General features: G+C 35.0%; 1 protein-coding gene across 4 annotated transcripts in view; it reads right to left on the reverse strand.

Moving 5' to 3' along the window:
- MICU1 (mitochondrial calcium uptake 1) overlaps nt 1-16,065 on the reverse strand; it is a 245,090-nt gene that overhangs the window by 109,187 nt on the left and 119,838 nt on the right. For 2 of the 4 annotated variants that reach the window (XM_004769480.3, XM_004769478.3), the window contains 2 exons: nt 3,204-3,209; nt 1,411-1,525 (listed from right to left, as the gene is read on the reverse strand). In XM_004769480.3, coding sequence (XP_004769537.1) covers nt 1,411-1,525; nt 3,204-3,209 — 121 coding nt within the window. The remainder of the gene's footprint in view (nt 1-1,410; nt 1,526-3,203; nt 3,210-16,065) is intronic. The other 2 variants (XM_004769481.3, XM_004769479.3) reach the window with 1 other exon arrangement.

The following is a 16,065-nucleotide window of genomic DNA, read 5'->3' on the forward strand; positions in this document are numbered from 1 at the left end:
AAATAAGTTAATTTGCATTTGATATTATTGCCACCTTCACTTTGCAAACAAAGCAGATGAACAAATTCACTGACTTGCCCCTAATCACAAAGCTAAGAAGTGGTGGGCCAAGATCTGAACTGAAGTCTACTGTGGAAAACCATGCCCTACCAAAATAACAACTAGCTTTAACAAAACTCAACTTCAGATCATAAGTGTTCTTTTTTTTTTTTAGCTCACTATTCTGGATCTTTGTAACAAATCGATACATAGCTACATTGTTAGAGCACTGGTCCACCACATGAATTTATTCAGACACTTTGGTATCCCAAAGACAGCTGTGGTAAGGCATATTAGCCTATATTTCTTCATTTTTCTGTCAGTGGAGGGAAGAAGGGTAAGAATAGGCAGAAGAGCTATGGCAGGAGCTGTCTATTGCATATGTCATTTATTAAAAACTACCTTAAAGTTTTATCTTTACAGATGACTAGCCTAGAGAAGGGAGGAAGAGGCAGTTATTTTTGTTTGGTAAGTGACACCTGAAAGAAATTTCAGGATCACCTCTTTCAAACATAGATTTTTTAAAAATTTTAAAAATTTTTTAAATATAGATTTTTAAAAATTTTTTAAATATTTTATTTATTTATTTGACACAGAGAGAGAGACTAAGCATGTGCACAAGCAGAGGGAGCAGCAGGGAGAGGGAGAAGCAGGCTTCTTGCTGAGCAGGGAACCCAAGGCGAGGTTTGAAACCCAGGACCATGTGATTATTACCTGAGGTGAAGGCAGACATTTAACCGACTGGGCCACCCAGGTGCCCCAAGTTAGACAGATTTTAATAAAGTATACAGAGAAAGCTAGAAACATACTTTTTTGGTTTTTCTGAATGGTTAGAAAAAAAAAAAGCCGTATAGAGTAGCATATTTATCAAACAAATTGTTTAGTTTTAAAAAAAATCAGCAATTCATCAGTGTTTTAAATGAGTCAAATATGAATTTTGTGTTTTAAGAAGTAATCCTCTAAGATTCAAAAGTGAATATTCAACCCAATTGCAAAAACTGAGCCAATTTTCTTTTTCAGTGGAGAAATGATAGATCAATATGTGTTTTAATGAGGAAGTAGAAACATTAATAAAGGCTATATAGCACCAGGCAATGTATAATCTATTTTTACAAATAACAGGGCTTCAATCACTTAAAGGCGGATTTAACTTTTAGGGTTTTTTTTTCCTTACCTTTACACTGACACTTTATTTTTCTTCCTTTTCTCTCAGGTGGTTCTATATATAAGTTATACAGAATTCAAACATATGAAATTATATGTAACTTATAATTCATTAACTCTACAAACATGTTGTTTCCCCTCCATCAACTTTTTTTTATAGTCCTGTAAGCACCCTATAAATGAATAAAAAGAAAAATTTATACTTACTGGAAAGAACAGTTGTAAGGAAAATGTAGTCCGAAAAAGATATGAGTCCACATTCTCCAAGTGTGTAAAATATACTGCCTTCATCAGCAAATTTTTCTCGTTCCTGGGCAATTTTCTATTATATATGGGTCCCACCAAAAGAGAAAAAGAAGACATAGCAGAATGAGAATACAGAGATCAGTCACCACTTTTATGTAACAGTTTTATGCTATTTATCATAAGCAATTCTCTGATGGCCATTCCAAATTAATGGATCCTTTACAGTTTTCAAGAGGATTAAAATTATAAGACAAAAGATGATTTTGTCTGTTTCAACACTGACTTAATATGAACACTAGAAAATACTTTCAATTTTATGAACTTCTGCTATTTGACATATACTGACTCATTCCAGGACTGGTTTTGTTTCTAGGGTTTAAAAACAATCCACCTAGGGGCACCTGGGTGGCTCAGTGGGTTAAAGCCTCTGCCTTCGGCTCAGGTCATGATCCCAGGGTCCTGGGATGGAGCCCTGCACTGGGCTCTCTGCTCAGCGTGTAGCCTGCTTCCTCTTCTCTCTCTCTCTCTCTCTCTGCCTATTTTGTAATCTCTGTCAAATAAATAAATAAAATCTTAAAAACAAATAAACAAAAAACAATCCACCTGGATTGTTGAATGAGTATATTTTATACCTGAAACTAATACAACACAGTATGTTAACTATACTGGATTTAAAATAAAAGCTTAGGGGCGCCTGGGTGGCTCAGTGGGTTAAAGCCTCTGCCTTCGGCTCAGGTCATGATCCCAGGGTTCTGGGATCAAGCCTCGCATCGGGCTCTCTGCTCAGCGGGGAGCCTGCTCCCCCCACCCCCGCCTGCCTCTCTGCCTACTTGTGATCTCTGTCTGTCAAATAAATAAATAAAATCTTAAAAAAAAATAAAATAAAGGCTTAAAAAATTAAAAACAATCCACCTTTTTTTCTGTAGAGGCATATAAAGTAGGAAAACCAAACCAAAACAAAATGAAATCAGTACAATTTGCCCAAAGTCAGCTAACTGCCCAAGAAAAACTATACTACTTGGGATCATAAATGGGTGGGTAAGTAACTATTTTCAAGGACCACATAAATGCTCATAAAACTAATTTCTGAAATACTAATTTTAATTTTTACCTTTAGACCCCAAGAATCTTAGGTTTGGAATGTAGGACAGTTTGCAGAGCAAAGAGCACCTCTGAAAGATAATGGCAAATCAGATGAGCATGCTAAGATTTAGGCATGACTTAATTTAATTGTATTATTGATACCTTGCTGGAGGCGCCTAAGTTTTAGCTATTTGATGAAACTCTCCTAAAACTTAGATTTTATTCTAAGTATATATTAATTTTCTTTAATCTATAAAACACACAAAGAGTTAATTCTTAGCCTTAGTAATGGTGTGTCTGGCAAGTGGTCTCCCGCATGTTTAGGCAAAGCCACTCTGTTTTCTGAATTTCTAGCGAAATGATAAACTGAGTGGTGACACTGAAGATATTTTCAAAAACTGAAAAGGATCCACCAAAGAGTTAGACTTGGAACTAAGTTCCATAAATTCTGGACCAACTAAAGATAGTCAAGGAATTATTCTGGGTACCAAAAATAGAAATAGGAGGTTTTAAGAACCCAAAACAACAAAGAGCAATCAAAGTAATAATGTCATGCAAGCACAAAATAAGCAGCAGCATTGCAAGCACAACCTCTGCAGGAGTATCATGAAAACTCAATCAACAAGCACCACCACACCAGCATCCAGGTACACAACTATCCAAGAGGTTACCTCTGTCTAGTGAAGATCCCATCATACACCACAAAAGAAAGAAAACTAGTTAACCAATTGAAAATTCAAGGACCAAATGAATCATCATGGTCTTAATAAACCTTTCCAAAATAGGCTCTATTGGGTATTCGCTTATTCATATGAAACAATAACCTTAAACAGGTTAAAAAGTCCATAGCTGAATGCTAACAAAGCAGTGAGATTCTGACGGTACGTTCTAGTTAGGAAAGGACTTTTCTGACTCATCTGTGGTGGAGAGAAAGCACGGTCCTGCTTGACAACATTGAGAGATTTCTTTGAACTGACAAAAATGAACACAGTCCAATGTGTTCAAATTAAAGTTAGATCTCATATCAACTTGATCTTCTACCAAGAGACTGAACACAAATTTCAGACCAAAAAAAAAGCTACTGGAAGAGAACTAAAGCAGCAAAGCCTTTCGCTGGGAACTTAACATTTTAATTTCTCAAAAAAGGGAAACAAACGGTTACATTTTTACATGACCCAAGACACCATAAAATAAAGTATGTGAACAAGAAAAAATACATAAAATGAGAACAGGCTCCACAGGCATAACATTACTAGCTAGAACAATAAATACGTATAAAAGCTGAGTACTTTACATTAATTATGTAATGATCGTACAGAGAGATTGCTATAAGCCAATAAAATAAATACTGGGATCCAGAAGTTGAGAAACACAAAAAAAGTCTTTTAAAGAGGCAACTAAGACAAAGGAGGATATCTAGTATTTTTTTCTAACAATCATCTGGACTATGCTGCTGTTCCAAAGATGACAAAAAGAAATCTAATTCTGTTGCCAACTTTTAATTTTGATATAATTTCAAACTCAGGAAAGTGGAAAGAGCAATATAAGAAATTATACTTTTTTCCCTCATTATACATTTTACCTACATTCACCAACAGTTTACAATTACCTTAGATGCTTTATCATTTTATATAAACATTCTTTTATACCTCTGAAAGTTCAATACGCACATCCCTTTACATTTAAATACTTCACTATATACTTCTTATGAACAAAGACATTCTCTTACAAATTTAATAAAACCAGGATATTTAATACTGATACATACTATTATCTTATCCATTCTTTTAAATTTAGTTAACTATTCCAATAATTTCCTTTATAACTATTTACCCCACCCCAAGATGCAATCCACAATCATAAGTGTGCTTACTCATACTATCTCTGTAATCCAAAACCGCTTTTTTTGCCCTTCTTTATTTTTTCCTATGGAACTTTATTATCATTTTTGATTGTAGGAAAATTTATGTAACATCAATTCACCATTTTAACCATACGATATAAATATGTGGGTCTTTGGGTTTTGCTTCTTTTACATAACATATTATCTAGGTTCATCCATGTTGAAGCATCAATTAATATTTCCTTTTAATCACCAAATAATATTGCATTGAATACATAATGATTTGTTTATCCATTCATCCATTAAAAGCTATCTGTGTTGTTTTGAGCTTTCGGCTATTGAGAACAGTGCTACTGTGAACACTCATGTTCAAGTATTTGTTTGACTATCTGCTTTCAATTCTTTTGGGTATGTGCTTAGGAGTGGAACTACTGGGTCACATCAAAACTCTATGTTGAAGTTTTTGAGGAATGGCCAAAGTGTTTCACAAAAGCAGCTACAACATTTGACATTACTACTACCAATGTATAGAAGTTCCAATTTCTCTACACAGTCATCAACACTTATCTTCCTATTAAAAAAAAAAAATTATAGTCGGGGCTCCTGGGTGACTCAGTCTGATAAGTGGATGCCTTCAACCCAGGTCATGATCTCAGGGTCCTGGGATCAGCCCTGTGATGGGCTCCCTGCTCAGCAGGGCATCTGCTTCTCCCTCTCCCTCTGCTCACGCTAATAAGTAAAAAAATCTTAAAACAAAACAAAAAAAAACTATAGCCATTCTAGTGAATGTGAAGTTGTATTTCATTGTGGTTTGATTTACATTTCCCTAGTGCCTAACAATGCTGTGCTGTGCATGTTTCATATGTTTATTGGCCATTCATATACCTTCTTTGGAGAAATGTCTATTCAAATCCTTTCCCTATTTTTTGAATTGGATTATTTGTCCTTTTGTTATTGAGTTGTAAAAGTTCTTCATATATGCTTTTTTTGTTGTTGTTGTTGTTTTTTAGTTCTTCATATATTCTGTATATAAAATCTGTATCAGGTCTGATTTTTCTCCATTCTGTACACTTTCTACTACCTCGATAATGTGCTTTAACACACAAAAGGTTTAAATACTGATGAAGTTCAATTTGCTTGTGCTTTTGATGTCATATCTAAGACTCCATCACCAAATCCAACGTTATGAAGGTTTACTACTAAATTTCTTCTAACACTTTGGTAGTTTTAGCTTTTACATTTAGGTTACTGATCCATTTTGAGTTAATTTTTGTATATAATGTGAAGAAGGGATCCAAATTAATTCTTTTGCATGTGAATATCCAGTTGACCACACACAGTTTGTGGAAGAGACTATTTTTTTGACCACAGAATGGTCTTCACACCTTGTTGAGTATCAATTGACTATAAATTTGTGGGTTTATTTCTGGGCGCTCAATCTCATCCCATTGATATTTATGTCTATTTTATGCCAATACCACACTCTTTCTGTTTATATAATTTTTAAAAAATTATGGTAAAATGTACATAAAATTTTTTATTTTACTCTATTTTTATTATTTTTTAAAGGATTTTATTTATTTGAGAGAGAGAGAGAGAGAGCATGAGATGGGGGAGTGTTGAAGGGAAAAGCAGACTTCCTGCTGAGCAGGGAGCCCAATGTGGGACACGACCCTGATCCTGCTCAGTATCATGACCTGAGGCATGCTGCTTAACAAGTGAAACACCCAGGCACTCCTGTACATAAAATTTTTTAAAGTATACAACTCAGTGGTAGTAGGTACAGTCACAATGTTAAATAACCATCACCACTATCTAATTCCAGAACTTTTTCATCATCCCATTTGAAAACTCCTTCCCCAATCAATAGTCACACTCCACTGCCCGGCTTCTTCTAGCCCCTAATTTACTTCCTGTCTCTAAGGAGTCATCTAGATATTTCATATAAATGGAACCAAACAGCTATTTTCTCAGTAGGCTACTCTGTAGATCACAATTAACATCTTAAATTTATAACAATCTAGTTTGAATTAATACCAACTTAGCTTCAATAATATTAAAACAAATTCTACTCCTCTAGGGCTCTCATTAAGTATTTTCATAAATTACATCTTTATACTTTATCTCCTTAACACAGATTTATAATTATTTTATGCATTTGTCTTTTAAATTACACAGGGGGAAAAAGTAGTTAGAAACCCAAAAATACAATCACATTGGCTTTTATTTACCAGTGTTGTTACATTTCCTGGTGTCATTTGTTCATATAACTTCACGTCACCACCTAGTGTCCTTTCATTTCAGCCTTAAGGACTCCCCCCAACTTTTAAAAAATTTTTATTTATTTGTCTGAGAGAGAGAAAGAGAACACAAGTTGGGGAGCAGCAGGCAGAGCAGGCAAATGGAGAAGCAGGCTCCCTGCTGAACAAGGAACACAATGCAGGGCTTGATCCCATGACCCAAGATCATGACCTGAGTTGAAGGCATACGCTTTACTCACTGAGCCACCCACGCGTCCCTCTCATTAGCATTTTTTAAAATAGGGTAAGACTACTAGCAACACTTACTTTCACGATTCTTTGTCTTAGTTTTTGACAGTTTGATTATAATGCGTAGGTTATCTGTGAATTTATCCTAGTGTAGATTTACATATTTCATTAATATATGAAATTCTCAGCCATTGTTTCTTCAAATATTGCTTTCTTCTCTTCATCCTTGCCTTCTGGAATTCCTATCATACATATGATGGTGCACTTAATAATGTCAGAAGGATATCTTCAACTCTCTTCACTTCTCTTTATTCTTTTTTCTCTAACACTGGATAATATTAATTGACCTATCTTCAAATTCATGGATTCTTTTTCTACTGACTGTTCAAATCTGCTATTGGGCCTCTTTGGTGAAATTCTCCTTTTGGCAATTGTACTTTTCAGTATCAGCATTTTTACTTGATAACTTTTTGAAATTTCTATCTCTTTGTTGATATTCTCTATTAGTTCATACATCATTCTCATTTCCTTTGAGTTCTTTTCCTATGGTTCCTTTTAAGTTATTGAGTATATTTAAGACAATTGATTTAAAGTCTGTAGTTAAGTGTAATGTCTGAGCTTTTCTATTTCTTTTTCCTTTGAAATGGACTGAACATTGTTCCCTGAAAGCAAAATTTGCTGAGAACTGTTGAAAACTGACATTTTGGGCACCTGGATGGCTCAGTTGGTTAAGCAACTGCCTTCAGCTCAGGTTATGATCCCGGAGTCTCAGGATCAAGTCCTGCATTGGGCTCCCAGCTCCACGGGGAGTCTGCTTCTCCCTCTGACCCTCTCCCCTCTCATGCGCTCTCTCTCAAATAAATAAATAAAATCTTTTTAAAAATTATACATTTTGTATAGTATAATGTGTTAACTCTGGAAATCAGATTTGTCTTCTCAGGGTTTGGTGCTACTGCTTGAGTGGGTGTTAGCTATTTCTTTAGTGACTTTTCTAAATTCTTTAAAAAAATATATTGTATTCTTTGTCAAGCATGGTCACAGAAGTCTCTGTTCCATTAACTTAGTGGTCAGCTAGTGATTTAACAGAAATTTCCTTAAATTCTTGGAGCCAAAATATGTGTTTGGAACACTCTCTAGGTCTTTCAATACTCTCCAGGTTCTTTGAATGCTTCGCCACTATTTAAAAATCTGCCTTTGCCTTCACTTCTTGCTTGCACAGAAGCTAAAAGGCAGCCAGAGGTGAAAGCTTAGGGTCTCTTAAGGTTTCCTCTAAGTATTCATTCAGCTCTGGACATGTAAGGCCTTCCAGATTCCTCAGTATATGGGAGAACATTTCAAAGTCCTTGTTCTCTCATCATCTCCAGCTGTAGCCTCTTCATTCCCAGGTTTTTTGGTTTGTTTGCTGCTTGTCTTGGGCTGCTGTGGCTACTATATTTAACTTTAAATGCTTTTGACAAATGCCACTTGGGAGGCCACCCCAGCTCTAAGAAAGTTCCAGTGTAGGCAAAACAAAGGCAAGCCCACAAGCTGATTCCTCATTGACCAGACATGTCAATGCCCACAATCACATTCTCTGCACTGCTCCCTCTGGCACAAGCAATTTGTACCAGGAATAGTTTATCACTGACATTATGCTGGTGAGTAGGGAAACAGTTGTCAAGAAAATAACCCCACAGCTTTATCTTAACAAATTTCAGCATCTTCTTTCTTCTTTAAGCATTCCCCTGGTTGTTTAAAGTCTTCTTTTTTTAAAGATTTTATTTATTTGACAGACAGAGATCTTAAGTAGGCAGAGAGGCAGGCAGAGAGAGAGAGGAAGGGAAGCAGGCTCCTTGCTGAGCAGAGAGCCTGATGCGGGGCTCGATCCCAGGACCCTGAATCATGACCTGAGCCAAAGGTGGAGGCTTTAATCCACTGAGCCACCCAGAAACCCCTAAAGTCTTTGATTAGTTAGATTCCAGAGATCTAAAAAGTTGATTGATAGTTTTCGCCAGCTTACCAACTGTCTCAGTGGAAAGATATAGCTTTGGAGTTACCTACTCTGCAATTTTTAAAAATCTCTTTGTACTTTTTTACCTTGAAATATTTGAAGAAGATCCCTCAATTTAAATTAGACAGATACTTCTTCATGATTACATTCATATCTATTATAAACTAAGAATTCATATTGTTATCTCTAATTTCATTCTAATACAATGGGGTACAAAGTAGTCTTACCCCATACATACTTGTTATTCCCTTCTCCAACAGGGAGAAACTGTTCCCATTATCTTCAATATATTTACTCATTTGCTTAAGCTTAAAATATACAGAAAGTAGCTTCACAATTGTTAATCATGTCTGCAAAAACCAAATGTATCATCTATACTTCAGTATCTGTTTTGTTTTAAATAAAATACACTTTTGGTGAGATGCACAAATCTAATGATACAAACAAATGAGTTTTATAAATATATATCTATCTGAGTAACCCCCACATTCCCATCAAGATACTGAACATTGCCACTGGAAACATTTTCTTTTATGCTCTTTCACAGTTAATTTCCAAAATATTTTTATACCATTGACTGGTTTTGCCTCTTCTAGAACTTCCTCAAGCGGAGTCACCAGTATATACTCTTTGGTGTACAGCTTCCTCAGCTCAGCATAATGTTGCGGAGAAACATACTGTATTTTTCAGTAGTTCATTTTTATTGCAGAGCCTCAGATCCTCTCCCTGTAGGCTCTCCACAACAACAGTCAGTATCAGATATTTGGTGAGCCACCTTAGAGAAAATCTTCATCCTCAGTCAAGCTAGATGGCAAAGACTTTAGCCAACCTCTGATTGCAACCTTATGAAAAAGCTGAGACAGAACCTTCTAGAGAAATTGCTCCCAAATTCCTTACTCACAGAAAGCATAAGTGACAAGAAATGATTATTACTGTTTTAAGCCACTAAGCTTTGGATTTACTACTCAGCAAGAGAGAACAAATATAGTCAAATACATGCATTAAAAATATTTCCTGCTAGTTTTTGGCTTATAATTTCTATTTTATTTTAACAATGAAAAGTTTCAATTTTCATTAAGTCTAATTTTTTTCCTTTATAGTTATTGCTTTTATATCCTAATACATTTTGCCTCTCTTTAGTCCATTAAAATAGTCTCATATTTTCCTTTAAAAGTCTATAGTCATAGATTTTACATTTAGGTCTATGATCTATTCCAAGTAAATTGTATGTATAGTGAGGGGAGGGGTAGGGTTTATTTTTTTAAAATATGGATATATAGTTGTTTCTAAACTATTTGTTGAAAATACCTTCTTTTCCCCATTTAATTACTTTGGCACCTTTGTTAAAAATTAATTTACCATATAAGTGTGGCTTCTTTTTCTATAATACTTTCTGATATGAGCAGGCCACCTTCTTTTGAAGGTCCTTTGATTACTAACAAAGTGCATGACTATTTTCCAAAGTAGAAATAAACATGAAATTATGTGAATGGTTGAAAAGGTAACTGAAAACTCTGCACAAGATGCATTTGGGGTTATGGTTTAGACTTAGCCACCTCCACTACAAAACAGCTGTGAAGTGTGCGAACATACCTTTGATTGTATACTGATTGGGAATTACTATTGGAACCTATCTCCATAGGGGCTAAATAAAAACACCTTACAATGATACTTTAGTAAGTGTGAGTTTTTCCAGGAAAGCATCTCTTCCTCTACTGCCTTACATAGAATATGCCCATGTCTGCAACCCTCAGTCCTCTAAAGGAGAGGAGAAAATATTTCTATTTGTGCAGCTGTATATGAGATCTCTGATGAACTGAGTAGAATGATAGGAAGAAGAGGCCAAAAGGCCAATGTGCTCCATAAAGGAAAAAGCTGAAAACATCTGAACGATAAGATATAGAAGGAAAAAGGACCCTAGAAATGTGAAGGAAAAAAAGGTGTGTGTGTGGGGGGAGCATATCAAAGTCTCTCATTTTTCTCACTTTTCCTAAGTGGAGAAAAGGGAAAGCATATATGCACATATATGTGCACGTGTTTAAGAGAAAAAACAGAGAATGTGCATGTTGTGCAATAGCTCCTTAAAAATGGGAAAGATGTGGGCGCCTGGGTGGCTCAGTGGGTTAAGCGTTTGCCTTCAGCTTGGGTCATGATCTCAGGGTCCTGGGATCGAGCCCCACATCGGGCTCTCTGCTCTGCAGGGAGCCTGCTCCCCCCACCCCCGCCTGCCTCTCTGCCTACCTGTGATCTCTGCCTGTCAAAGAAATAAATAAAATCTTAAAAAAAAAAAAAAAAGAAAGAAAGATGTTCAAAGAGGATTTTAAAATCAGCCACCCTTTTCAGTGTGCCCTGAGCAATGTAATCTTCTAATCCTTTCTTAAAGGTCTACAATGTTCTTCCACGCTTCTGGAGTTGTGGTGGGTGTGGAAGGAGAGGGGAAGGAAGTTACACGTATGGTTTTCAAGGCACCCATTTGCGAAAGAGTGGTTCAGGTGCATTTAAGATTATACACCTATTAATTAACTCAGAGAATTTATAAATGGGTTAAGTATCCATAACTTCAAAGATGTTTCTTAAAAACAATTCATGACATTAATTGACAACACCAAAAATGCCATAAAACTATCAAATTTGATCTCTCAAATTGTTGAAAGCTAAGAGAAGAATCAAATAAATACATTAAAATTTGGGAGGAAATGAGAGTTACTACAATATGAATTTTTAGACTATTTGGTTTTTATGACAGCTTCTTAGGGGGTCTTTATAAATCAAAGGCCTGATTCTACCATAAATAATATTCTCAAACCAACTAGCCATGGTACATAGGGAATCTGTAAAAATGTAGACATTTGAGTTTGATATTGAATAAAATTTTAGAAGTCCCAAAGTGTGGTGAAAATGGAAAATTCAGATTCAAGGAAGGAAAGTGAAGGGAAGGTTTCAGTTATTTTTTCTTACTCCAAAGTCTTATCAATCTTTAATTCTGCGCATTGAGAATGTCAAATAAAATGTTTCTTCACTTACTCTTTTGAATAATGTTTAATCAATGGCTAAATTTTAAGTCACTTTTTCCCCTAAGCAAATATCATTTATACTTCAGGGATGAAATGGGGGCATAGTCCAAGGAAAACATAATCTTCCTTAGCAGATGGGTAATAATGTCCACTTTCTCTACCTCAGAGGTAGTTATTTTATCTTTTGATATTAATGAACATTTACATAATAGTAATGAACATAGATAATGTATTTTTACTAGGAAAATCTATCATAACGATTTGTATTTAATATAAGTAATAAACTCAATGTAAATAATAAACATTAGACAAACTAAAAGGAAGAAATTTCTGTATAAAAGAGTCAAAATAAGTAGAATATATTCCAAATCCACTGTAAGGCCACATAATGTGAGATTTATATATTAAAATACAAGTTTAGCCAAAAAATTTATAGTAAAAGTCTAAGAGAAACTTGTTTTCACCTTAAAGTTCCTAAGGTATGATTCTACCAAGTCTTCAGTATATGTGCTGAAATGTAAGAGCAGTAGGTGTTTTAAAAAGACTGTAATTGCAGATACCTTCCAGGGCATTATGCTATTTTATTATTGTTATTTTTAAACTATAGTTGACACACAGTGTCATATTACTTCCAGGTGTACAACACCATGATTCAGCAATTCTATATATCATATTTCATGCTTCTTAAAAGTTACATATTAAATTCTAGTCAAGTCACTTGAATCTCTGAAATTAAGGCTGAAATGTAGAAATGCAGATCAACTGATCAGAATAGCATTTATACTAAATTTACTGACAAATATTACTCCTTTTAAAGAACATTATGCAAAATATTTCAAAGCAATGTGCTCACTGACTCAAATAAGGGAAATTTAACTGTTTTACTCTTCACTTGTATGAACTAGTCTAAAATCTTATGTTTCAAAATTTAAACCACAACTACAGACTCACTATCTTTAAACATTCAAATTACTGAAGTTAAGTAAAAACAAATAAGGAACCTCATAAGGGTCTTGGTATTGACCTCAACTGCATCATATCCTGATTCTTTTTATTATTTAGAAACTTAATTAGAAACTTGAAGCAAATCATATCCTATACATGTATAACTGTTATACCTCTCAATGAGTCTAAAACTGAACTGTTTGGCGCACCTGGGTGGCTCAGTGTGTTAAGGACACAACTCTTGGTTTCGCTCAGGCCATGATCTCGGGGTCATTGAGACTGAGCCCCACACTGGGCTCACCACTCAGTGGAAGCCTGCTTCCTCTCTCTCCGCGCCCCCTCCTGCTCATGTGCATGTTGCTCTAAAATAAATAACTTAAACAAACAAACAAACGAACAAAACTGCACTGTTTTACCAGGATGGTTTTGTGCTAAAGCATCCATGCTCTGGTTTCTGACTAATCGCATAAACTTGTATAACACTGCCAAAGTTGAAGATGCCATCAGGAGCCGTCTTGGGACTGGGAGTTCCCATCATGATTCAAATTCATTAATACTCAATATGCTCAGTGAATCCTAACTTTAACAGGGTTGACCAAAATAGGGCCAATAATTTTGCCTTTTAAGATTCAAGGGGATGAAGCCAAAAAGAAAAATCCTATCTAGGAGTTTAATCCCATTATTTATCCTAGTTTAAAACCCATTTTTCAATTTTGACAAAATTTCAATCAGTTTGAAATAAACTTCCTATCAAATAGTAGTTGGTGGATTTTGCCAGCAAAACAGATGCTAATATATCATCTAGAACCTCAAATCATCTCTGGTTTCTAGAAAAACCTGTTAACACAGCTTTACTATTTAAATTAAGATGTCATCCTTTATGAGACTGAGAAAACTGAACTGTTTTAAAATTAACATTTCCCTAGATGATGGATATACATTTCAAAGTCTATCTAAATCCCTTAAGAACTACTTGAGGTTGTACTTCGAAAGCAAGGTAATAATAATAATAATAATATGTTTCTTCCAGAAAATGCAATTTTGACCTATCATTTCTAAATGACAAAAAGTATTTCTGCATAAGGCTGGGGTTGGGGCAGGGAGGGGAAGCATGTTAGAAAATTCGGCAATTTCCCCATGCAATTAATGCTCATACTTCATTATTTAGTTGGTGCACAGATGCCAAAGCCTCGGTAAGATATCCATCTTAAACAATCACATTATTCCCAATCAAACAGAAAATGTTGCACAGTTAAAATGTGTATTCTTCCTTCCCCTTCCCATACTTGAACTTGCAGAAAGGTAGGAGTTGGGAATGTGTCAGATAAAATTAAGGAGTTTCTAATTTAGAGTAGTTTGTTATCTCCTGACTCAAAGTCTGCAACCTTTTCAAAAGTCATAGAGCATTTGAGACAGACAAACAGAAATGACTGTGCAACAAACTGTGGAAGGTGAATGCTTAAGATACCGTAAACCTCACGCTGCCAGAAAGCCATTCTCTTTTCAGTCCCAATTCTAACCACTTTAGCTCTGAGAACAACTCCAAATACCTATCATGCAAATGTTTTCCTAGTTCATTAAAACTAGATGGCTACAGAGAAAATGGACACAATGAAGATGCTTTAAAAAAGAATGGCAGAAGATTTGATTAAAGCAGTGATTAAAAAATTTTAAGTCTCCTGGAAAACACTCACTTCAAGGAAGTGAGACAATATTATCAAACGGATTTATTTCAGTCTTCGGTATCTGATGAGGTGTTAGCAAAACCTTAGAAAAGGAAAACTGTCAGCTCTATTATTTCCTACCCCGTTATGCCCACATACTTGCTTCAAAGCAGCAGCGGGTAGGAGAATCTATGTTTTACTCTTATTGATTATTTGCTACCTAAATCTAAGAATTTAATTTTGAACTCTGGCCATTCAAATCAATCAGTACTGAAGAAAAGTGTCGTGGACTCAGCAGCAGTCTTGGTTTCAGTCACATAAGTTATAAAAGGCTTCCCTATTCATGGAAAAACCACTTCAAAAATTTTGAAAAGTCAGTAAATGCAGCATCTACTCTCTCCCATTTGGAAAAAATTATTACAAGAAAAATATCACTTCATAAAAACTGAGAGTTTTCCTCTGAGGATCACAAACCATTTGACACTGTTCTAATAACTACCATTTCCCAGGACGGCCTTAAGATGAAGAATTTTTACATCACTTTGAACACTTACAGATATCCCTTGAACACCACTGACCATCAAGGGTATATTAAGAATTTAAAAATTAGAGTTTGCATATTTTGTGCTGGGCACTGTGCTAAGCACTTGAATTACATACACCTCTTTAAGCCTTCACTGCAATCCTATGAGATAGATAATACTACTATCTGCACTCCACAGAAGAGAAAACTGAAGTACAGAGAAATTAAATAAGTAGTGGTAGCTCACGATGCTATAAAATGGCAGGATAGGTCATAGATTGACTCTAGAGCCATTATATGTTATATTGTATCAAATACAAGAGAATTACTTCCAACTTCTGAAACTGTTAATGGGGGCTAAATATTTTCAAAGCAAAACAAGAGTTCACTATTGTAAAATATTAATCCTGGGGCTTAGCTTGTATCAGCTCAGTTATCTTGAAGAGGAAAGTCTAGTTAAAAATGTAGGTACACAATGTATTTTTATGCCTTGACTTGTTCAAATGTGTGTTTTAATCATTTTGAAAATGAGTATCATTTCAAAAATGTAATGGCTCTTTATGCTCTTCTTAATTAATAGTTGTTAGTATAATCTATAACTGGGAAATCTTTTTATTTGAGTTTGGAATTTTAAAAAATGCATCATGACAAAGACAAAGAGGCAAAGCAAAAGCTATCCTCACACATTCTCTGCAATTAAAGATCATCAACAGATGTTTAGGCTAAGTTGAGAACCCATTTTTATTGGAACAGGATAAATAAAATGTGCTGAGTATCTTTCCTTTCTGTAATCTCAGAACATGTTACGTATTTGTGCTAAAATAATAAGACAAAGGAAGTTACCTGGAACCAAGTCCTCCCATGTCAAAGTGTATTTCAAATCTTGTTTCATGATGGAAAAGTGAAACATGAAGGTGTTAGAAATACAATGTGTAGTCATGTTTATGCTTTGAAATCAATAATGAGAAATCAAATGGGTTGTTGGCTCCAAGTTCAAACAAAACAATGTAAAATAAAAATATAAGAAGACAAATCAATAGATGTCTGAATATTTGTGGCAACCAA

Source organism: Mustela putorius, unplaced genomic scaffold (assembly GCF_011764305.1).
Source record: "Mustela putorius furo isolate JIRA1106 unplaced genomic scaffold, ASM1176430v1.1 tig00000698_pilon_pilon_pilon, whole genome shotgun sequence".
Lineage (NCBI taxonomy): Eukaryota > Metazoa > Chordata > Mammalia > Carnivora > Mustelidae > Mustela > Mustela putorius.